This window comes from Hipposideros armiger, unplaced genomic scaffold, assembly GCF_001890085.2.
Source record: "Hipposideros armiger isolate ML-2016 unplaced genomic scaffold, ASM189008v1 scaffold_204, whole genome shotgun sequence".
In the NCBI taxonomy this organism is placed as follows: Eukaryota; Metazoa; Chordata; class Mammalia; order Chiroptera; family Hipposideridae; genus Hipposideros; species Hipposideros armiger.
Window position 1 is genome coordinate 2431699 of NW_017731554.1, and position 25970 is coordinate 2457668.

At 37.2% G+C, this 25970-nt stretch overlaps 1 protein-coding gene across 5 annotated transcripts in view; it reads right to left on the bottom strand.

Annotated features, from left to right (window-relative positions):
• The window catches only part of ALG9 (ALG9 alpha-1,2-mannosyltransferase), a 92369-nt gene that overhangs the window by 18779 nt on the left and 47620 nt on the right, over window positions 1-25970 (bottom strand). For all 5 annotated transcript variants that reach the window (XM_019653682.1, XM_019653679.1, XM_019653684.1 and 2 more), the window contains exon 14: window positions 4736-4866. In XM_019653682.1, coding sequence (XP_019509227.1) covers window positions 4736-4866 — 131 coding nt within the window. The remainder of the gene's footprint in view (window positions 1-4735; window positions 4867-25970) is intronic.

Genomic DNA, 25970 nt, shown 5'->3' on the forward strand with positions numbered 1-25970 from the left:
CCGGGAAGAGCGCAATGATGGTGCCAACTTGGGCCAGTGAAGCAACGTCCTCCACAACTAGACTGAAGAACAACAACAACAACTTGTCTGTTCCCCTTCCCCCAATTCCCCAGCACTGTTCCCATCTCCCCAATTCCCCAATAAAAATAAAAATAAATCTTTAAAAAAAAAAAAAAAAAGCAATGAATGGATGAGCATCTGAGCTGCCATTCTCCCAAATGGGCAAACGACATTTAGCCCTATAAGTGATGCTACCCTCTTTACCACTGGTACAAATCCTCCTTTTCCTTCAAGCCTCAGCCCAAGCTCCTTCAGGAAGCCTTCTTGGTATACTCTAACCTCCACAGATCGCTCCTTTCTTTGACCTTCTAGCATATCACTTGGCACCCTCTGAGGTTTTAATACTATTTTCAAGTTGTTTTCGTATGTGTAACTACCAAAGTTGTAAGTTATTCAAGGACAAAAATCTGTGTTTAATTACTTTTTTAATACCCCTTACACACATAATTTAGCTCTGTGACAAAGACATAATAGCTATTCAATAAATATTTTCTGATTTCCAAACTCGCCTGACCAGCCGGCTTGAGGACACAACAAGAAGACTGTAGGTGCCCCACTGCGAGTCCTTCTCGCACAGCACCCTGCGCTTTTCCTTTAGAGCACTGGACACAGGCTGTAATTACATATTAATCTGTATGGTTTGTGTTTAATGTCAGCCTCCTCATTATACTGTAAGGTCCAAGAGGCCAGGAAGTTTGTGTGTTCTGTTCATCACTATATACTTAAGATCCATCACAGTGCCTAGCAGGGTTCAAAAAATATCTGCTGTTGGATGGACGTTAGATGGACAGACAGGTGGATAATGGAAAAAGAAAAATGATCTCAAAGTGATCTGTAAAGAAAGCAGAAACTTAAATTATAGGGACATCAACATTTGAGAAATGAACCTGCTTACATTTCTAAAAAGGTCATGTGGTGTTATGTCACAGGCTTATTAAAACCTCCTTTCCTCAGAAAGAGCTAGAATAGCTAGGCCTGCGGCCCCATCCTATCTAGGATCTAAGACCTCAGTGACCATTTCATGGGGATGGTGCCATTATTTTTCCTTGTTATATAAATTGCTAAAATACAAAAACCATTGTTTCAAGAAGACAGAGGAAATCTACCAGCTAGTGAATAGGCTCAAAGGCATTCAAGGACCAAGCAAGCTCCCAAGAGCATTTCATGCACCACTTCAGAGTGACAGCTCTGAAGCACACAGCATAGTCCAACTTAATTGGCTCAGAATCAGCAACATGAGATGTCTCGGTGCTGACAGTCATAAATTGCTGTGGCAAACTAGGCTGTACGATCCTGCTCTTTTTGCAGTTAGATCAATATATACTATGAAATACTGAGGAAGAGAAATGTAAAAAAAAATCAGCATAATACTGGAAACCTCACAGCCTGCTAATTAATTGAAAGGCCTGACATTTATATAATGCTTTAGAATTGCAAAACACTTTCATATTTCTGCTCTCATTTAATCCTTACAACATTCCCACATAGCAGATAAAATATTAGTATCTCTTTTTTACTGTTACGGAAATTTGGGAATCAGAGAGGAACAACCAACAAGTAGCCAAGATTAAATGCATGTGCCTTCTGACCTCAGGCTCATTTCACTACACTTTGCACACCTTCAAATGAACTGCACCTTTTTAGTTCTTAAACCAACTGGTTTCTTTCTTTCTCAGCATATGATCACGCAAAGAATGCCAATTTATGGGAAATTAGTATAATTTACAGGAAATGGAAAACCACTGAAGGCATTCCCTGATGATCTTCTCCTTGCCTCCACCTACACCAGAGGAGTGCTCAGTGGGCAAACGGGAAATGAAGCAGCAGCAGGGATCAACAGGAGCGACCGGATGCACAATGAAATAACCTCAGAATCTGATCTCTCTAGGAAGCTCTGCTTAACTTGCAAAGAAGCTTCTTCTGGTCAGGGACCAGCCCAGCTAGAGAAAGCAATCCAAAACAATGACTAGTATCACATTTCTAATATAGCAAAAAAAATGTTTAAAGCTTGACACAGGCCATTGGGGAAAGTCGTGTTTCCAGGATCTAAAATTTGGCCTGATCTTTCTCGAAACAATGAGTCCCCTGAGTCTATCCCTCACTTCGCAGTTGAGGTCAATCCGTCATTACCTTTCATCCAGTCAACCACCAGTCAACCAAAAGAGCCTTCTAACATGTTTCTATGCCTCCAACTTTCCCTCCTTTCAGTCCATCTCTCACACTATCACCAACGTAATCTTCAGATGGCATTTCCCCCTAAAATCTTTCTTGGTTCCTCCCACCCTAGCCCTTTTGGAATTACCCCTTCCTCCTATGCTCAGGTAGCACTCCTCTGAACTACAGCATATCTCCCCATGTATAATAAAACTCCCCAAGGCAGGGCTTGTCTGCACCTAGTCTAAAGTCTTAGATATAGAATGTGTTCAATAAATGTTTATCAAATTGATCCAGTTATGCTTTATCTCTGCCTTTAAAATCTATTTGTTAGGGAAGCAGGATATTCAGTGGGGAACAGCAAGTATGTTCTCTGGGAAAAGCACTCCTATTTTATGGTCTCCCAATGTGTCACCTGCTCCCACTGGCTTTAGAAAACGCCGAATACAGAGGGGCCTGGAGGAGCAATACTCAGCCACATCACTTATGTGATTGTATGATCACCTCCAGTCACTCTGCTTATCACAAGGCATATGGGAAGGTGACCAACACCTTTTTCTCGTTCCTCAAAAGATTTCAAATCTTTTTCAGTGAGAAGTGCACAAACGTCAAGTTTCTTCTCCTTGTTCCAAGGGCACTAAGTTTCCCTTTGTTATCAGAATCTGCTGTCCCCTCAGAGCTGGTAGTCTTTCCAGGCCCAGATCTCATATTGTCATAGTTTTCTCAACTCCAAAATAAAGGCACAAGAGACCTACCCCAAGTACTATATCAAATGACAAGCCAGGCACCAAAGAACATGAGTTATGCAGAGAACCTTCACTGCTGCTTCTTTTTCAGCTCTCTGCTCTTACTACTCCAATTCTGACAATGTTTCAAATATCAATCCATCCATGCCCCTACCACTTTGCATGGTCTCCCACTCTGCCAATGCCTTTCCCCCTCTCTCCTTACTCAACTTAAGGCCAAACAATCATATCACTTTCCTGCATAAACCCTCTAAACAACAAGGTTGCAGGTTCGAATCCCGCACAGGATGGTGGCCGCGCTTCCCGCAACTAGATTGAAAACAGCGACTGGAATTGGAGCTGAGCTGCGCCCTCCACAACTAAAATTGAAGGAGAACAACTTGACTTGGAGTTGATGGTCCTGGGATAAACACAGTTCCCCAATAAAGTTAAAAAAAAAAAATCAAAGTCACATTTGACATTTGCAAATTACAAGAGGTGCTCAAAGTGGTTACCATCAGCGTCCAGAAACTTCTGATTATGGTGAACTACTGCTTGATCAATGTTGACCAAAGTGTCCACTTGTATGCATTTTTTTTAGCACCCCCAGTATAAATATATCAAACCAACACGTTACACACCTTAAACTTACACAAGCTATATGTCAATTATATCTCAATTTTTAAAAATACAATGACAATGGTTGCACAACATTGTAAATGTAATTTATGCCACTGAATTTTAAGTTGTTAAAATGGCAAATTTTATGTAATATACATGATATCATAATAAAAAAATTTTTAAGGACAAAAACCTATTCTAGTCATCACTTACCCTGCACCCTTTACAGTTATAGCCCTATTTCTCTATTTCCCTTTATTGCAAAACTCTTCAAAAGATTTGTCTATATTTGCCTTCTGTTTTTGCTTTGACCCCTCTAATCTCTCAAGCCCCTATGCCCCTACCACTGCACCAAAATTGCTTTTATCAGCTGCCAAATCCAATAGGCAGTTGTTATTCTTCATCTTACTTATCAGCAGCTTCTGATTACTCCCTCCTCCTGAAAACCTTTTCTTTTCTGTTTCTGAGTCCCAGGCTTGCCTCTCAAGACCTGTTCCTCTACCTTTTGCTCTATGCCTGACATCTTGAATCTTGGGCTATGCCCATCAGGCCTCCCTGAACCTCTTTAATTTCAACTGTCTGTTTACCTGGACCTCTGCCCACAGACAACCTGACCACTCCAACTCATCCCCTATTATCCCTTCTCCTGAATGTCCTGACTTCCATCTTATCATTAATTCTGAGACCGCTCTAAAAAGCCAGCCAAGCCCTGGTCTATTTGGTCTCTCTATTTAAGATTTAGTAAGGCATATCCCATCCCTGGCTGAGCCTTGAGCCCCAAAATAACAGCTACAAACTTCTAGCTCCTTAAAAGACATAGTCAATCTTTCTAACAGTGTTAGAACATTCTCAGTTAATATAGCTGAAGTTGGTTGCCAAAAATAATCAATGTCAAACACTTATTTGCATTCTCTTCAGTAAATTTATCTGCTTTACTTAAGATTTTTTTATTTGGATGGTACCAGAATACACTTTACATTCTGGTGCCAAGAAGAAGGGCACACTCAGATTTCTCAGGAAACTGGACAAGGATAGAAGATGTGTTTGGGCCCAAATAAAAATAAAATAAAATGATGGCTTCTAGAGTCAGCCCAGGACTGGAAGCTATTCAATCCTAGATTCCAATTTTCACCATTACTAATCCTAGTATCTCTGTTAGGATTACAGCCACATACCTAGAAGCATCAAGGAATGGTTTGTAGGCCAAGCTGATCCATTCTTCTTTATTGGATGAATATTTCGGCTCCCGGGGTGTTTCTCTCATGGTGTCCAAATCCACTAAATAATGGCATTTAGTGATGTCAATCTGCAATGGAGAAAGGCCAACTCTTCATCAGTAATTGCAAAGGTCCTTTCAGGGTGAGGAACATCAATTGCAATCCTAAGCATTTCCACAGGGTTTCAGAAACACAAACATCCAAGCCCTCTGAAGATGTTACCTGTGTACTCTACACTCAGCTAAGAGTGTTGGGTGTTGGGATATTATTTAGGCTCCTAGGGGTCAGAGGGAGACAATGCACTCACCCACCTAAATATGTATGCAAGCTTTGGAAGTTTTCACTCTAGTTTGGGTATTAAGTCCCTCTAGCCTTACAGACACTTCTGAAGCTAGTGTGAGCCCACAACCTACCTAAAAAAATATCTTCTGCTCACTACCGAACTCTTCCAGTCTATCACCTCTTACTCCAGAGATTGAAAGGGCATGACTAAACATAAATGCTAACGTGTGAGGGAGCCTCATCTCTGCTGACAGAACCATGTGAGGGTTACCCTACACCTCGCAAATGGTACAGAAATATATGTATCGTTTCCTTCAAAAATTCAATGGAACCAACAGAGACATGCGAACTGTTCCTGCAGCAAAAGATCAATAAAACTGAGATGTCAGAACTATAAGAGTGGAGAAGATTATGAAAAATATACATACTAACTACAAGCAAAACTATAGTCATTCAGTTGTTCACAACATGGATACAACAGAACATCACGGGTACTCATAAGAAAATAATATATTTCATTTAAAATCATGTTGGTATCATGTTTCTCACAAAATTAATTGAATGGTGCATGCTACAAAATCTGGAGGATACTTCTGTAGTTAAATAGATCATTTCAAACAATAATTACATTCTCTCATCTCGAAGCCATCAGAATATTTGACAGCCACAGGAAAATTCTTTTCTTTTTCCTAAAGATTTTATTGGGGGATTGAAAGAGGAAACAGCACTGGGGGATAGGAAAGGGGAACAGACAAGTTGCTGTCCTTTTTGTTCTTCAGTCTAGTTGTGGAGGACGTCGCTTCACTGGCCCATGTTGGTATTGTGATCATTGCGCTCTTCCCGGGTGAGGCAGATCAGTCAACAGCCATTAGAGAGCAGCTCACAATGGCTCACGGCAGCTCACGCCTGCTGCTGGCCGCTCATGCTGGCTGCCGGCCACTCACAGTAGCTTACTGCAGCCCACTGCAGCCCCACTGTAGCCTACGTCGTCACCAGTGACTCACAGCAGCCCAGTTTCAGGTCAAGCTGTTGTTCACCATCTTAGCTGTAGAGGGCGCAGCATCACTGGCCCATGTGAGATCCGAACCAGCGGCCCTGCTGCTCAGAGCTCGAACTCCCAAGCCAACTCTTAACCAACGAGCCACACAGCCGGCCCCCCACGGGGAAATTCTTAAGCCTTTTTAATTTTCAAAAAAATGGTTTTTTGATTTTTATTTTTTTAATAAAAAAATTGCATTTACTTAAAAGCATTCAGAATGTCAACAAAACAGCTGCAACTTTTTTGCAATTACAGAGTGGTATTCAGTTAACAGAACAACAATGATTTTGTATGAGCTGCATCAAAAAAATTTATTTTTTTTAAATAAAGAATACAGATAACACATACGTTTCTATGAGGTTAAATAAAAACTCAATGATGGGAAATAGCTCTGTGATACTGTGATTTATAATAAATATATATTTTGGTCTTTGTCCACGGTTTGTGGATCACAGTTCCCTAAACCCTTGTTATTTCCTAATCGACAAGAGCAATGGGAGCATCTTTTGTTACAATATTTGGTCTCTAGTCCTCAGTTCCTAAAATTCCTGCAAAGCCATAAGATGAACGGGATATTTTGTTATTCATAACAAGCCCTTTTTCAACTACTACTGAGTTTATGAAACTAGGGTAACTTTTAGAAAGCACCTAAAGATGCGGGGGAAGGCTGGTCGCCAAACGAACTAATCACATAATTAGAAGGTTGGAATTTTCAGTCCCACCCCTGAACTCCAGGGAATAAAGAGCCTGGAGATTGAGTTGAATAACCAATGGCCAACGATTTAATAATGCCTGTGTAATGAAGCCTCCATAAAAACTCAAAAGGACCAATTCAGAAAACTTCCGGGTTGGTGAACACCTGAAGATTCAGGGAGAGTGGCATGCTGGAAGAGAGCATGGAAGATTTGTACCCTTTCCCCAAATCTTGTGCTATGCATCTCTTCCATCTGGCTATTCCTGAGCTATATCCTTTTATAATAATAAACTGGTAATCTACTAAGCAAAATAAAATGTTTCTCTGAGTTCTGTGAACTACTTTAGTAAATTAATCAAACCCAAGGAGGGGGTCATGGGAATCTCTGATTTACAGCCAGTAGGTCAGAAGTACAGATAACAACCTGGATTTGAGACTGATGTCTGAGTGTATATGTAGATGTGTGGGTGGGGGGCAGTCTTGTAAGATTGAGCCCCCAACCTGTGGAATCTGGTGCTATCAGCAGGTAGATAGTGTCAGAATTGAGTTGAATTATAGGACACCCAGTTGGTATCTGAGAATTGTTACTGTGTGGAAACCCACCCACAAATTGGAAATTAAGCCCAGAACCCTCTTAATCACTAACATAGTCAGCTAAAGAAAAGTAAATCTGAAGGAAAGGAAACTATTATTTTTCGCTCTTATTTTAGAATGCTAACTTTGTTACTTACATATACAGTAGGTCCTCACTTAATGTCGGCAATAAGTTCTGCGACTTGAAGCAAAACGATGTGTCACAAAACCAATTTTACTATAGGCTAACTGATATAAACATGAGTTGAAGTTCCTACAGCATCTCATCAATGTTATAACAAAACAATGTTGAAGAAAATGACATTATTCGAGGACCTGATGTATTATTTTTTTAAATCATCATATCAAGGCCTATAAGGGATTATTAAGCCCCATTTTATAAATGAGGAAGCCAAGACCGAGACAAGTTAAATAACTTCATTTTTTTCAAGATAACATATATTAAGCCCTACAATGTACTAGGCATTAAGTTACAGCTAATGATACAGAATCAAATAAATAAGCCGCAGTTCTTTCCCTAAAAGGATTTATTTACAGTACTAGCCAAAATCACATCCGTATAGAGCAGAGCCGTATTTGGACCCAGGTCAGTGTGACTTCAAAAGTCGTACATCGAGACTGCCAAAAATGACTGAATCAGAGGCAAAGTGCCCCCAGGAGCTCATCTAAATGTTTCTTAAAAATTAAAACCAAAAATGAGGCCTCCTAGAAAGTCAGGTTTCAGCTAAGATAAAGACCATTTTAAATATGACTAGATCTATAGCAAATCTCATATTTAATAGTAAAGGGTTGAAAGCTTTTTCTTTGGGATCAGGAAAAAGTCAAGGCTGCTTATTATTACTACTCTATTCAACATTGTATTAGAGGTCCTAGTAAACAGGGTAAGATAAGAGAAAAAAAACAAATGGCCTAAGAAATGGAAAGAAAGAAACAAAACTCATTCATCACAATGATATGACTGCTATACATAAAATCCAAAAGAACTGACAGGTAAATTTTTAGAATTAAGAGTTTATAAAATTTTAGATTTACAGGATATAAAATCAGTGTCATATATTCCTATACAACAGCAATAAACAATATGTAAAATTATGTTTTTTTAAATTATGTATTTTCAAAGTATATTACAAAAATATAATTTATAAGTATTTAAAGCATATGCCTTGGAATAAATCTAACAAAAATGGGGGAAGTTCTCTAAAAAATTATAGAATTTTATTGATGTTTATTATAATGTGGTTATTCATATAAATAAAATGAATATATTCATATATATGCAATGGAATATTATTCAGTCTTAAAAAGGATACATACTACAATATAAACCTCAAAAACATTATGCTAAGTGAAAGAAGCCTGACACAAAAGATCACATATTATATGATTTCATTCATCTGAAATGCCCACACTAGGCAAATCTATTGAGACAGAAAGCAGGTTAGTGGTTGCTAAGAATTAGGGAAGTGACTGCTTTATGAGTATGGGTTTTTTTTGGGGGGAGGAGGTGAATAAAATGTTCTAAAATTAGATGGTGGTGATGGTTGCCCAAGATTATGAATGTACTAAAAGCCCCTTAGTAGTACGCTTTAAAATCACTGATTACTATAAAATCCAACAACTCATTTTCTAGGACACACACACACACACACACACACACACACACACACACACACATAAAAGAATTTAAAGCAGACCTGATCACTTCTCAGCTTTTTGGCTAAGATCAAGTGAGAGCAGACCTGAAAACAGATATTTGAATCCCAATGTTCATAGCAGCATTATCTACCATAGACAAAATGTGGAAAAAACCCAAATGTCCATCAGAAGATGAATGGATAAACAAAAAGTTTGTTTAAGGAGCACTGAGTTTCAGGTTGGATGATGAAAAGTTCTGGAGATGTGGTGATGGTTGTATAACAGTGCAAATATAATTAACACCACTAAACTGTATACCTAAAAATGGTTAAAATGGTAAATTTTATCACAAATTGTTGAAATGATGAATTTTATCTCAAAAAATTTTGACTGATGATAAAGTAAACCTTATTAAATGGAGAGGTAAACCTTATTCCTAGATTAAATAAAAGACTATTATAAAGATGTAAGTTCTAAATAAATTGATAGATTAAATACAATCTTAAAAATCCCAACAGACTTTTTTTTGGGAAACTTAAGCTGATTCCAAAACATACATGGAAATGCAAGACAAGGATTGCCAAGGTACTCTTAGAAAAGAAGATCAAGTTGGGGGCTTCCTTACTATAAAGTTAGCATAAGTAAGACAATGAGGTATTAGTGCAGGAATAGATCTAGAGACCAATGAACAGAATAGAGCCTAGAACAGATGTAGGCACATATGGACACTGATTTAGGACACAAGTGACACCTCCGAGAAGGTGGGGAAAAGACGGTCTCTTCACTAACTGGTGCTAGGAAACTGGATATTTATTGGGGGGAAAATGAAATGAAACCTCACTCCATACACAAAAATCAACTTCAGACTGCTTACAGAACTAAATGTGAAAAACAAAATGATAAAGCTCTTGGAAGATAATATGGGAGAATATCTTTAAGATCTTATGGTAAAATTCTTTTTAGACAAGACACAAAAACCATTAACTATAAAAGAAATTATGGATAAATTTTACATTAATATTGAGAATATCTGTTCATCAAAGACACCATGAAGAGATGAGCAGCAGAATGGGAGCAGATATATGTGACACATTTAACAATCAAGGACTCAAACCTAGAATATATAAAGGATACCTTCTAATCAATGACAAAGACAGACCTTTCAACAAACAAAATGGGCAAATGACTTGAATAAGTACTTCATAACAATAAAATCTAAATCCAAAAACAAATGAAAAAGTGCTAAACCTAATCATGTAAATCAAACCAACCATGAAAAATTACAATACCAAGTGTTGGCCAGAACGTGGAGTAACTCTTATACATTACTGGCAGGAGATTAAGTTGGCACAAGATTTTTAGAAAACTATTTGGCAAATCTACTAAAATTGAACATATGCATTTCCTAAGATCCAACAATTCTCCTCCTGGGTATTAGATTGAACAACATGAAATCGTTAATATGTGACTGTCTGATGCACAAAAATGGTAATTTCCCATGGTTCAAGTGAAGTATATCCAAAAAAACCGCATGCAACAAAAGACAAGTTCAAGAATGTTCAAAGTGGCATTATTTGCAGTTGGCCCAGATTGGAAACAACCAAGCATCCATCAACAGTAAAATAATAAATTGTGGTACAGTCAAATGAAATACTGTACAGTAATAAAAGAGAACAAACTACACCTACATGCAACAACATGTGTGATTAATACAAACAAAATGCTGAGTGAAAGGATTAAAACAAAAAAAATATGATATGATTCCATGTATATGAAGTTCAAAAACTGATGAAACTAACTTATATTGTTTAGGAATGCATGTAAAATAGTAAATGTAAAGAGAAAGGCACAGAAATTATTATCATAAAAGTCAGCAAACTCCATCTGAAGGGGGAAGTGGATAGCAAATTGCTGGGGGAGCTTGTGGGTGCTAGCAACGTTCTAGTATTTGACCTGAGGGATGGTTACACAGGTATTTGCTCTATTATTATATTATTATTAATTTACTGCACACTTATGTATTTGTGCACATATAGGCTTATGGGTCATACACAATCATATATTTTTGAAAGTGCATATGAGAACAACTTGGTCATCTCTGGTTTACAGTAAACTCTGTTCTTCCCCAACCTCTAACTCAGAGTAACAGTTTCATTCTCTCCCAGCATTATTTATACGTAAAAAAGACTTCAGTCTCACATCTGGCTCTACATATGGGCTATTCCTCCAGGGGAGAGAAAGCACACTGAGAATTGACGTCAGACCCAATTGCATTCCACATAATTCTCTAAAAATGATCCCTTGCATAAACACTTCAGGAAGCAGCCTTTTTGGTTTGAACACCCACTCTGTAGCTCCCAAGGATTTTAAAAACATGAAACAAGTTTTTAAAAGCTTTGCAAGTACCATGCCTCTGTAATCAAACAGAACCAGCAAGGGGCAGAGACTTTCATGGTCTCATGCCTAGACAACCTCCTTTGGTGAGGGAGCTGTCAGTATGACACTTCCGTACTTAACCTCAGCCTGGCCTTTTTTTTTTTTTTTTTTTTTGGTGAGGCAACCACAGATTTGATTATCTAGATCTGGTATTGGGTACATGGTCTACCAGAGATGTGGGTAGTAACTAATTAATACCAAACTACTATACCAGTTAACTTTTAGGCTTCAATCAGCACACTATCCATATGCAAACTCTATTTAAAGTTTTTAGAAAGATACCAAGGCAAAATCATATCAATTGAGATACTAATCCATCTTTTAAAATGTAATCTCTTTTCATCCCTTCTGGGAAGAAGCTACTGAATATTCTTTTTCTTGGGAAGCAGTTACTGAACAACTAACACATACAAGGACAAAGGCCTCCAGAGGAAAAAAAAAAAGTTAAGTATGATAAAGGGCAGTTTCTCTACTAGAGAAGAAACAAGACAATTAGAAAAAGAGCCCTAACAATCAACAAAATAAAAAGGCAACCTATGAAATGGGAAAAAGATTTGTAAACCTTATATTTGATAAGGGGTTAATGCCCAAAATATATAAGGAACTCATACAACTCAATAGCAAGAAACCAAATAATCTGATTTTAAAATGGGCAAAGGATCTGAAGACACTTTTCCAAAGACATATAGGTACATGAAAAGGTGCTCAAGATCACCACTCATTAGGGCAATGCAAATCAAAACCACAGTGAGGTACCACTCCACACCTATTAGAATGGCTATTATTAAAAAGACGAGATAGCAAATGTTGGTGAGGATATAGAGAAAAGGGAACCCTTGGAATACTGTTGGTAGAAACATAAATTGGTACAGCCATTATGGAAAACAGCAAGGAGGTTCCTCAAAAACCTAAAAACAGAACTCCAGCAATCCCGCTTTTGGATTAATATCTGAAGGGAATGAAATCACTATCTTGAAGAGATTTCTGCACCCCCGTGTTCACTGCAGCATTATTCACAACAGCCAAGGCAAGGAATCAACCTAAGAGTCCATCAGTGGATGAAACGTGGTACATACAGAGGGTGCCAAAAAAACATATACACATTTTAAGAAAGGAAAGCTGGATTAAAATTGTAATACTCAATATATACCAATAATAAAAGATAAATACAAGTCATGTTTGACTTCTGCAATTACAAGAGGTGCTCAAAGTGGTAACCATCAGCATCCAGACACTTCTGATTACGGCGAACTATTGCTTGAGCAACATTAACCAAAGTGTCCACTTGTATACATTTTTTTGGCATCCCCAGTGTATACCATACACACAACAATGAAATATTATTGAGCCATAAAAAGAGGGAAACTATTTGCGACAATGTCAATGAAACTTGAGGGCGTTACACTAAGTGAAATGTCAGACAGAGAAAGACAAACAATGTATGATCTCACTTGTATGTGGAATCTAAAAAAGTCGCTTATAGAAACAGAGGTTGTGGTTACCAGGGACTGGGGAAATGAAATGATGTTGGTTAAAAGGTACAAATTTCAGCTATAAGATGACTAAGTTCTGGGGATCTAATGTACAGCATGTGGCTACAGTAACAATACAGTGTTGTATACTTGAAAACCATCTCAGAGAGTAGATTTTAAGTGTTTCACCACCACACACACACACACACACACACACACACAAAATGGTAACTATGTGAGGTGAGGGTTAACTAACCTTATTGCGGTAATCATTGCACAATATATACATATATCAAATCATCATATTGCATACCTTAAACTTATACCTTAAAGTTACATCACTTGTCAATTATATCTCAATAAAGCTGGAAACATTTTTTACTTAAAAAATGTGAAGAGGAGCTCTAAGTCAGAGAAGTCTAGATTCAGGTCTGGGCTCCACCACAGACGAGCTGGGTGACCCATACTCATTTAAGTTTTTATACCTCAATTGTTTCCTTTTGTAAAATAAGGATAATACCATGTACCTCAAAGAGTTGTAATGAGGATTAAATGAGATAATCCATTTAAATAAAACTTGTAAACTATAAAACACTACACTAATAGCTGTAATATTAGAAGGAATCCTTGACTGACTATGAAATGTGAGAACTTGACTGATAGCAACGAACCCAGGAGAACTACAGCACATTAAAATGAATTATTTTTGTTTTCAACCTAGATTGGTAGTTGCTGTCAATTCAAGTAATACCCAACATGTCGGACAGAGGGCTACAACATTAACTACTCACAGTCCTCGATTAGCAATGAATTAGCAGCATTTAGTAAATGATATTAAAATAAATCTTCTGGGCATCATCAAAGCCTTTACTAAGTACCTATTTGGTGAATCCTAAACTAGGGTATATAAAATTTCTGTAAGACACATCTGTTATTAAATTTATAATTTAGGTCAGGAAATGACATTAGCACAGATAAAATACAGAAGGTATTATAAGAGCAATCAGAATTCACAGAAAAAGATGTCACTGGGGCCCACAGTAGTTGAAAAGATGTCCTAGAGATGATGATAAAAGAGAGAACAGAGGAAAAAGGCAGAAATGAGCATAGTTTACAGGTGAAACAGGAGGAATATCTGCTTGTCCCAACAGGTATGTGTTGAGAAAGTCTGAGGACTGATAACGGCATTCCCAAATTAGGAGAATCTGAATTTTGTGCATCAGGAATCTACTCTAGGTTTTTCAGTCAAGGAATAATGTGACTTAAAAATGGATCGCAGAAAGAGAGGTCCATCCATACTGGCTATGCTGGGGAGGGTGAGGTGGGGCAAGGAAGTGCTGGAGGAAAAGGCTGGAAGCAAGGGCTCTGTCACTAATGCAGAATCCAGTTGTGACGTGATGACGCCTTGAAGTGCTATGGTGGTGGGAATGAAGAGAGAAGATAGGGTACATCTCAGGTCTATTTCAAAGGAAATCAATGACACCAAGATTTCTAATCCAGTGAACTGGGGAAAAGAGGGGGTTGCAGTGAAGAGTCAGTTTGGGTGAGAATGAGAGATGATAACTTGCGTTTTACACCTACTGAAGTGGGAAGAAGCACGGTATATTCAAGCGATTGACAGAGGGCCCATGTGAGTGGAACGCTGAGAGTTAGGGTTGTTTTCTGTTCCTACTGTCTAGAACACGCCCTGTTTCCCCCTTATATTTCTACTCATCCTTCAGGTTTCAGCTAAAAATGATCTCTTTAGGAAAGACTTCACTGTCCACTTAAACTAGGACAGGTCCCAAATTACATGCTCTCATAGCAACCAGTACTTCTCCACTAAAACATTTCACAGTTATAATTTATTAATTAATTGGGAAATAAGTCAATTCTATGGAAGCTGGGGCTATGTCTATCTCATTCACTCATGCACTCCAAATACCTAGCATAGGACAAAGCACACAGTAGGTGCTAAATATATATTGGGTTGTCGGAAAAGTCATGACACATTTTTGCAACGAAAACATAAGAAAAAACATTATGACTTTTCCGACAACCCAATATTTAACAAATGCATACAAAAATGCATGAAAAAAGTGAAATTAAGAGGAGGGAGGAAAAGGTGAAAGCATAGGAAGAGGGAGAGAAGAAAAGATCAGAGAGGAGCAGAAAACCAGAGATAAATTAAGGAGGATGCCTACAGTATTGGGCAGAAGAAAGAAGTAGAAGCAGCAAGGGACAGAAAGAACCATTAGAGAGGTTGGAAGAGAAGAATCAAAGAAGTACACAGTTTTGAAATTCACGGGGAAAGAGGATTTCAAAAGCTACAGAAAGGCTGGAAGGACACTGAAGACTGAGAAAAGGTAATAACAGGAATGGGTTCAACAGTTATACCAAACAATTTATCAGTCCAGAATGCCATATGCGGACAAAGAAAGAGCGACTAGCCCAACCTCTTTTTTTCAGGAACCTTCCCTGTTGTCTATCCAGCTGCCTGAGCCAAGCCCCACAAGTCCTAGGACAGGAAGGATGTGAACTTGCATTCAGCTGCTAATGACAATGACGCACTTAGCTGTAAAAATAAAGGATCTCTGGCAAGGGCCAGCACGAAGCTCAGGGAACACCAGAGAGAAGCCATCTCCATATATAAGACAGGTCTTATTTCTTAAATGTCACTAAAAATTATCTGGTAAACAAATGCAATAAATACTCCTCCAAGAGTTCAAGGGGATAATGTGCAAAATCAATCGAAGTCAACTGTCCTGTCACCTCCAAGGCAAGTGGGAGGACTGAAGCTGAAAAAACTGTTTAGACACTTTGCCCTACAACTAAGTAAAATTTGGTCGTAACTGAGGCTACCAAACAGCAACAGTGGCTGACATATGGTATGAATTTAATATTTAACTTTTAAGCTGTATTCAGGATGTCTTCGTTCTTTCCAAAACATGTAATCAATTTTGATTGATGACATGGACTCATGTCCCTCTGTGAGCAATTGTAGCAAGGCCCAGGACTTCTTATGGCTGGGCATTCTAAGCTCTGTGAAGGCAGGGACTGGACTGAGTCTGTTTTGATCACCACTGTACTGTATCCCTGGAGCCTGGTTCAGCACCTGGCACATGTAGACGTCAAAAGGTATTTGTCAAAGGAAAGAAAGGTCACAAGCTGCACGAGGATGCCGGACAACTTCAAACACCAAGTGTTAAAAACTAAGACCAGCTATCTGTAAGTGCCAAGAATTTCTTCCCTTAGCTCCTAGCCCTGGGAGGAAAATCTAGCTCTTTAAAATACCATATAGTAAAGATCAAATCACATTGTAATAAAGCTACTAAAAACATCTCTAACTAGCAAAATGAGTTCAAGCTCCAGTAAACTGACTACTAATTTTGGGTAAGGCTAGACAATTCACCATAACAAGATTTGACTTACTTGAATATTTTATAGAATGAAAAATTCAAGTATGAACGTTACCTAGAGAAATCAATTTCAATGATTATTCCTGGGTCCCACTACAGTGACCAGAGTTTACAAGTTCATTCAGATCTACGCGTGTACTCCTGCTATTGGGAAGAGGATTAGAGAACCCAAAGAGCACAGGAAATGAACAGAAGAATCACATTTACAAGCAAACCAAAATTCCACATGGCTATTCCTTGCTTATTCCCAATTCATAGACAAGATGCTAGAGACAATTAAGTCCAGTTCTGCAAGCTTACAGAACTTTGTGCACATTAAGAATTTCTCTGAGAAGATATCTTTTGAGTCTATTTTAGCCACAATCTTTTATTATAAAAAATACAAATATAAAAAGAAATCCTATTGTATATATATCCTACTATGTTTGATGTGAATTATATCAGCAAGCAACTATAAAACAAATGTTTTTTTCATTATAAACCAATTCATTTATTCAACAAATACTTATTGAGAACTTGATACTGGAGTTTTAACAACAAGGATGTAGAAGCCCATGCTGTCATGTTGGGAAGACACAGATAATAAGTATATGTTAGTTGGCAAAAGGTACTATGAAGAAATGCCAGCAAAAAAAGGAGGCAGACTGTGGCATTTGGTTTTTATCAGTTTCAGGTGAACAAAACAACAGAATGATTAGACATTTACACCCCTCACAAAGTGCTAAACCCCTTTGATATCATACATAGCTATTACAATACCACTGACTATATTCCCTATGCTATACTTTACATCTCGTTACTATATACCAGGGGTGCCATAAAATGTATACAAATGGGGCTGGCCGAGTGGCGTATTGGTTAGGAGTTGGCTTGGGACGCCAGCTCTGAGCAGCAGGGTCCCAGTTAGGATCCCACATGAGGGCCAGTGACACTGCGCCCTCTACAGCTAAGATGGTGAACAACAGCTCGACCTGGAGCCGGGCTGCCGTTGAGTTGCCAGTGACGGCGTAGGCTGCAGTGGGGCTGGCCGGCAGCTGGCGTGAATTTTGGTGAGCTTTGATGAGCTTTGGTGAGGGGCCATCCAATGGCCAGTAAGCGACTGCCTCACTCAGGAAGAGCACAATGATAATACCAACATGGGCCAGTGAAGGGACGTCCTCCACAACTAGACTAAAGAATAAAAGGACAGCAACTTGTCTGTTCCCCTTCCCCAATTCCCCAACGCTGTTCCCTCCCCCAATTCCCCAATAAAATCTTAAAAAAAAAATAGAAAATAAAAGAAATATCAGTAGCTCTCCCTTGCTCAAGCTGCAAGGAACTCCCATAGCAAACAAGATCTGTAGCCTGAAGTGCAGTTTGGCAGACTAGTTGAAGGAAAGATAGTAGAAAAGAGTGGCATTACAGGAATAACAAACAACCTCTGTAAAGACTCACAGGTTAAGTGAGCCAGACAGACAGACTAGGTGAAATAGGCTAAGTTACACAAGGCAGGCTGCAGCTCCCAGGCTTTGAACTAGTTTCTATAAATGACCCTGACTGGGGTGAACTTCAGAAGCATCTATGTGAAAACATACCTAACATAGCTGAAAGGAAAAGGAAGAGTATTCCATCTTCCTCAATACATCAAACTTGATAGGGAACAGCTAGGACACAAATCTACCAAACATTCAACTGTGCCAACTTGTATTAGAAACAAGTGACAGAAGAAACCCAGTCTGTTTCTCAAGTGATTCTAAGGTCATAGGTAGGATACTGAATGTCTCTGAGGCAAAGGGATGATATTTTCAATTTCTTTTCAAGTTAAAGGTTGGGACTTTGGAAGAGAAAGATAAGGGAAGTGAGCAGTAGAATATAAACAACAGAGTCAAATTATAGGGCTGTTTTTCTGGATTATGCCTTATGGACTAACGAGTTCCTGACAAGGGTGAGAATGCATCACACCAAGACCAGAGTGAACTTGCTTAGAAAAACTTCCAATTAAATAAAGAAAAAATTTTAAACTAAAACCTGAAAGAAGAGGAAAATAAAACACCTGGATAACATCATAAAATGAGACATTCTAGTCCAAAAAAAGTGATATTTTTAAAAAATCACAGAGAAGTAAAGTCTAAATAATTTTCAGGAGAAAACAGAGAACAGGCTTAGAAATAAACACTTATGGCCTCAAATATCAAATATCAATGAAGCATTTAATCTGATATGTTAAAAGAAGGCAGCAAATAAAGAGCAAGAACAGGCACTTTCCATATTCCTCCTGCTAAGTCTAGCTAAAAACCCTGGACATTATGTACAAAACTAACATAAGACGACTCCAAAAGGTAGAGAAAAGAAGGCAGACCACCTAGGAACCTCCAGACCTGAGGAATAATACCTTTAGATCAGCGGTTCTCAACCTGTGGGTCCGGCCCCTTTGGGGGTCGAACGACCCTTTCACAGGGGTCCCCTAAGACCATCAGAAAACAAAAAGATATTTACATTACGATTCATAACAGTAGCAAAATTACAGTCATAGAGTAGCAACGAAAATAATTTTATGGCTGGGGGTCACCACAACATGAGGAACTGTATTAAGGGGCCGCGGCATTAGGAAGGTTGAGTACCGCTGCTTTAGATAATAACCATTCTACTTCAGCAGTGATAATTAATATTATGTGTCAACTTAGCTAGGCCACAATACCCAGATATTTGGTCAAATACCAGACTAGATACTGCTGTGAAGGTATTTTTTAGATGAGATTAATATTTAAATCAGTAAATTCTGAGTAAAGCAGCTTACCCTTCATAATGTGGGTAGGCCTCATTCAATCAGTTGAAGGTCTTATGAGAAAAAGAGTGAGGTCCCCTGAGGAAGAGAAAATTCTGCCTCCAGGCTGCCTATGGACTCCAGCTGCAACATCTATTCTCCCTGGGTCTTCAGCCTGCCAACCTACCCTGCAGATTTCAGACTTACCAGCCCCCTCAACTGTGTGAGTCAATTCCTTAAAATAAATTAAATCAATCTCTTTCTTATATAGATAGATAGATAGATAGATAGATAGATAGATAGATATACACACATGCATATACATACATGCATGCATGCATACACACAAACATTCTCTTGATCTGTTTCTTTGGAGAATCCTTACTAACACACAAACCAAACACCACCACCACCACCACCCCACAAAAAAAATTGTCATCCCACCCATACCTCTCATGGTAAATGTCCAATGGAGAGCCTAGACAAGGCTGTAGTGAGGGGTCCCTTCTCCTGGCCTAGACAGGACTTTTAACCTCCGAGGAGGGAGACAGCGCTTCCTCTCCACCACCATGGATGGCATCAGTGGAAACCACACAGGAAGCCTGGACTTCCACTTTTCCTAGCAGAAGTGAGGCGCCCTTCCTCCTACATGCTGAGGTGGTGTCAGAGAAGGCCTAGCAGAAAGTCAGGACTTTCACTATTGTCCAGTGGTAACGAGGCCACCCTCCATGATGTCAGTGGAGGCTATGTGGTGAGCAGTGACAAGGCACCCCTGCCCATTTCAGCCAAGGTGATATCAGTAGAGGCCTAGTGGCGAGCCTGAACGCTTATTGCCACCCAGCTGTAACAAACACCCCTGTCCACCCCTGAGTATCAAGGGAGGCCAACTGGGGAACATGGACTTCCATTCCCATCTGGCAATAACAAGGCAACACTCCCTTTACCCCCGCAATGCAGCATCAGAGGAGGTCAGCTAAAACAGAAAGACTTAATGAGATTCAAAGTCTCATGACATAATACTCCAAATGTCTAGGTTTCAATGCAAACTCAGTTATCATACCAAGAATAAGAAAGATCTCAACTTGCATGACAAACAGATGCCAACATAGAAATGACAGAGACGTTAGAATTATCTAATGAAGATTTTAAAGTAGCTATAATAAAAAATACTTCAATGAGCAATTACAAGCATGCTTGAAATAAAAGAACAGAAGGTCTCAGCAAAGAAAGAGAAAGTCTCAGCAAAGAAATAGACGAGGTAAAGAAAAGCCAAATGGAAACTTTAGAAATGAAAAGGAAAATAACTGAAATAAAAAGCTAAGTAGATGTGTTCAATTGCAGAAAGGAGGAATCGGGGGAAAGAATCAGTGAACTGGAAAAGAGAATAATAAAATTACCCAATCTGAATTACAGAAATAAAAAAGACTCAAAAAAAAGGGGGAACTTCAGGGACTGGTAAAACTATGACAAAAGATCTAACCTTCATGCCATTGAGTCCCAGAAGGAAAGGAGAAAGAGGGCAGGGCCGGAAAAGCACAAGAAGAAACAACGGCTGAAAGATTCCCAAATTTGGCTGGAGAGTTAAACTTGTGGAGTCAAGAAGCTGAGTGAATCCCAAACAGGATGAACTCAAAGAAATTCACTCCAAGACACATTATAATTCAACTTCTGAAAACTAAAGACAAAGAAAAATGACATCTTGCCTATAGGGGAAAAACAATTAGAATAACAGAGATTTCTCATCAATAACCATGGAGGTCAGAGGCAGGGGCACAATATTTTTCAAGTGCTGCAAGAAAAGAACTGTCAACACAGCATTCCATATCCAGAGGAAAAAAATTCTTTAGGAATGAAGGGGAAATCAAAACATTCTCTGATGAAAGCCAAGAGAATCTGTTGCTAGCAGACCTACCCCAAAAGAATGGCTATAGGAATCCTTGAAACAGAAAGGAAATGATACAAGGAGGAATCATGGAATATTAGGAAAGGAGAAAGAACAACAGAAAAGGTAAGGCTATGGATAAAAATAATAGATTTTCCTTCTCTTAAGTGTTCGAAATTGTTTAAAGTTTAAAGCAAAAATTATTGGGTTGTCAGAAAAGTCATGACGCATTTTTGCAACGAAAAACATAGAAAACTATGTCATGACTTTCCCAACAACCCAATATAACACATTCTGATGTGGTTCTCAACATATGTAGAGGAAATATTTAAGACAATTATATTATAAACAGGGGAGGCAAAAGGGAGGTAAGATCTCTACACTTAATTTGAACTGATCCAGCCTTCTGGAAAACAGCTTGGCAGTTTCTTAAAAAGCTAAACATATTTGTACACCTGAAACTAATAATTAAAAAAAAAAAAGAAACATTTACACCCAAATGTATTTGACCATTCTTTAAGGAATATAAAATGTGAATTATTAAATTGTATTCTGTTATATTAAAAACAAACAAACAAAAAACAAAACATATACGAAGTCTGACAATTAAGTTTGCGAACTTGTTGCAACGATGTTGCTAACCTTTTTCGATATAGAGGGATTATTCATTATGAATTTGTACCAACTGGACAGTTAACCAAGCTTCCTATTTGGAAGTGCTGAAAAGGCTGCGTGAAAAAGTTAGATGACCTGAACTTTTTGCCAACAATTCATGGCTCTTGCATCACAACAATGCACCAGCTCACACAGCACTGTCTGTGAGGGAGTTTTTTAGCCAGTAAACAAATAACTGTATTGGAACACCCTCCCTATTCATCTGATCTGGCCCCCAATATCTTCTTTCCCTGATGGCTATTCTAGAAAAAGTGTTTCAAAATTGCTTTGAAGGGTGGACTAGGCTCTGGTGTTTGTGCATAGCTTCCCAAGGGGAATACTTCGAAGGTGACCATAGTGATATTCAGCAATGAGGTAGGTAGCACTTTTTCTAGGATGTGTTCACAAACTTCGTATACCTGTTGGTCATATATATGTTTCCTGTGGAGATATGCCTATTCAGAATGTTATTGAATGGGCACATAACCCATGTTCTTGGTACAGAGAATAATAATGAAATTAGTAGCAATGCAATTATTGTTTTAATTTTTCTTAAAACAGGAAATATTAAAAATAACAAATTGTTTCCAAAATAAACAATTAGGGCGAAAATAGTGGGGAGAATTATAGAGACATATTTAACAATATGTTGTGTCCCTATTGCCTCCTCCTATGAGAAGATTTACATTGCTTATATACTCAAAGGAGAAGTAGGCAGAAACCATGAAGTAACAAACTCTCTTTTTTTCATATGGAGAGAGAGAGAAAAGATTCTGCGATGGGGACAGTTATATGCAACAGGGTGGTTATTGCTTCACCAGGAGGGTGGAGCGTGGCTTGGCAATTGCTATTATAACTTATTTGAATAGCATAAAGAACACAATGAGTCTTCTAAAGTTTACCTCCTGTGTTTTGCCTGAGAGTTAAGAATGCTATTGAAATTAAATGTGAAAGATATAAAGATTATGGTTAACACCTGGCAACGTGCTTTGGCATAATAGGCACTTAAGCAAGTATATTGAATCTCAAACATTTTGCTTTTAAGAATATAAATGTAAAAATAAATCCTAGGTTATTTTCAGATTGCTAATTCCATGAAAAACTAATTAAATAAATAAAATAAATAAATAATAAATTAAATAAAATAAAAAAATGGAATAGGCAATTTTGTTTATCTTTTTCCTGCGAAATGTCTATTTTAGTTTCTGAACCCTTTTCAGCATATAAAAAATCTGTTTCAATGAGCAGCTTTGTATTTGAATCATTATCTTTTCCTCATTTCGTTTCTATTTAGTATCTACTGGAAGGATTTTTTTTTTCTAAAATACACTCATAAAAAACATTAACTTTAAAAATGATTTAAACATGAGAAGTTGTGAATAAGACTTTTTATATTATTATTTTGTCCAGAATCATATGGCGGCCCAAATAATTTATAATTCCAACTTTATGAAATTAGCTCCTTGAAGCATCACAGTAGTATGATTCTCATTTCAGTTGTCAGCAAGAGAGGTGAGAATGACTCAAAATATATGAAGGTAGAGCAGGTAATAATATTTAAAACTGATGAAGATATAAATCCACAAATTAAAAAAAAATCTTATAAACATCGAGGAACAAAATTCAAAATGAATTGAATTATTACCAAGACATATCATAGTAAAATTGCTAGAAAACAAAGATGAGAAAGTGTTAAGGAATCCAGAGAAATAATACAAACCACTTATTTTTCTCTTACACGTCTCAAAACAAACAAACAAACATAAAACAAGAAAAAAAATGAGTAATGAAATAGTATATTCATTATTCTATATGGAAATAATTTCAACATTACATTCTCTACCAAATGAAAAACATTCTTTAAAAAATAGATAAAATAAAGACATTGTGATATAAATAAAATATAAGATAATTTGTCTCCAGGCCTGTTTTTTATAACTATTAAGGTGATTTTTCAGACAAACGAGTTATACAATAGTTAACGTGGAGATGCTCAGAGGAAAGAGTATTAAAAAGAGAAAATTGACAGTGTAAAATCACAATACAATAGAATTAAAATATAGGTCAAAGTAACATAAATCAGAAGGGATGAATAAAGTTATTATACTCTAATTCCTTTCACTTTTTATGAAACATTAAAGTATCAAGTAATATTAAACTTTAATTAGTCCGAATGCATGTTTATAGAATACCAAAAAAAGAAAAAAAGAAGAAAAAAAAGGCAAAAGATAAAAGAACACATGCTAATAGTTTGTGTCCTAGGAGGAGAGAAAGCAAGAGAGAGACAGAGAACAGAGACAGAAGGATGGTAGACAAAACAAAATCCCTATTCAGAGAATTCACACTATCCTCATTTAACTCAAACATCAAGTTCTTTACTTATTAATGTAATATTCATTTTAAACCAGTGGGAGCCTTGGGTCACAAGTTTTAATGTGTATCTATTAAACCTTGTTTTGGTAATATATTTTAGAATATCATATTTGCTAAAGAGGGTATTATTGCCCTCCTATGGTGTGGGCACTAAATATAATATTACAGAAAACCTTTTAAGGTTAAATATGAATAACTCATATTAAATATATAATGAACTCCCCCAAATCCCATTTTTATATTGGAATTGATTCTATGCTGGGCAATTATTTGTGGAGTAAATGCACACATTCATTGGGGCACTTCTTTCCTTTTTGTTCCAATTAAGAAAAAAACAACAACAATTGAATACCCCTTATCAATTGGTGTAGCATACATGCAAATATTTTTTAAATTCATGTATCTTGTAGTAAACCAAGTCAGATAGCATAGTTCCTATAATTTATTATCTATGATGATAACAGGCAATTTAAACAACTTCTTTAAGTTTTTATAACATGAGGACAAAAATAGTGCTTAGTTTATAGAATGCTAAGGATTTTCCAGGTATTATATGTATAGTGCCTATCCCATTACTGAACAAAGTGCCTATCATACAGTAAATCTTCAAAATTTACTAATGTATTGTTATTTAATTTTTATAAAACCAACCTCACCTCTCATCAGGCAGGCATTAGTTATTAATTTACTACCTCAATTTTTAAAAGTGTTTTAATTTCTACTTGTAATTTTATTAACTTTAGCAGTGATGAGAAAATCCTTCGCTGTTGTATGCCTCTATTCCATTTACCAATAAATTGAGAAAATGTACTAAGAGATAAGAAAGGTAGAATGGGATTAAAATGTGAATTTACACTGAGCAGCCACTGAAGAATTCTATCTAATTTTCCTGAAAACTTTCTCTCATTAAGTTAAATAGAGATATCAGAATTTATAGAATTACTTTAAAAAGACTAATAGTCTCATTATCTCATTCAAGATCTTTGGTCTACTTGAATGCTAAATTTGGATATGGTTCTACCAACCTTCAAACAAATTTATCATACAAAATAAGTTGCAAAACCATAATTGCAGCTGTAAAGTCTTTAGTTCTATGTTACACTCCAGTACACTTATTTCTAGACATTGTGTCTTTGTTATCAGGCAACACTTAATTTTGACAACTATTTTCCTTAAAGTATTGTACTTAAGACAATGTCATATAATCTCATGAGAGAGTTCTGGTTTGTTATTGTTGATGTTGTTTGGTTTTCTTTTTTAAAATTAAATTTATTGGAGTGACAATGGTTAGTAAAATTACTTAGATTTCAACAGTACAATTTTATAATGCATCATCTATATATCACATTGTGTGTTCACCACCCAGAGTCAGTTCTCCTTCCATCACCATATATTTGACCCCCTTTATCCTCTTCTACTATCCCCACTCCCCACTTACCCTCTGGTAACCACAAACTATTGTCTGTGTCTATGAGTTTCTATTTATTTGTTTATTTGTCTTGTTTCTTTGTTGCTTTCACCTATGTGTGAAGTCATATGGTTTTCAACTTTTTCTGTCTGACTAATTCTGCTTAGCATAATAATCTCAAGATCCACCCATGTTATCACAAATGGCAGTATTTCATCTTTTCTTATGGCAGAGTAGTAGGCATTGTGTATGTAGGTGCATATCTGTTGGCTGTTGTTTTATTTGTTTGTTTTTGGTGCACTTGTGTTTTCAGAAATACTTATATTTCAAGGTATTGAATTCAACAACAGTTTCATATTGGAAACATAAAGAATTGGATAATAATAGTGAGTAAGATTTTCTGTGTCTATCCTGAACATAAAGTTTTTATTTGAAAGTTCTTTTCTTTGGACTTTAAACCTTTATTTAATTTAACCTATCATAAAGGATATAAATAAGCTATTAAAGTCCTATTAAAATAAGCAACTATGTAACTATTGTGTGTGTGTGTGTGTATGTGTGTGTGTGTGTGTGTGTGTGTGTG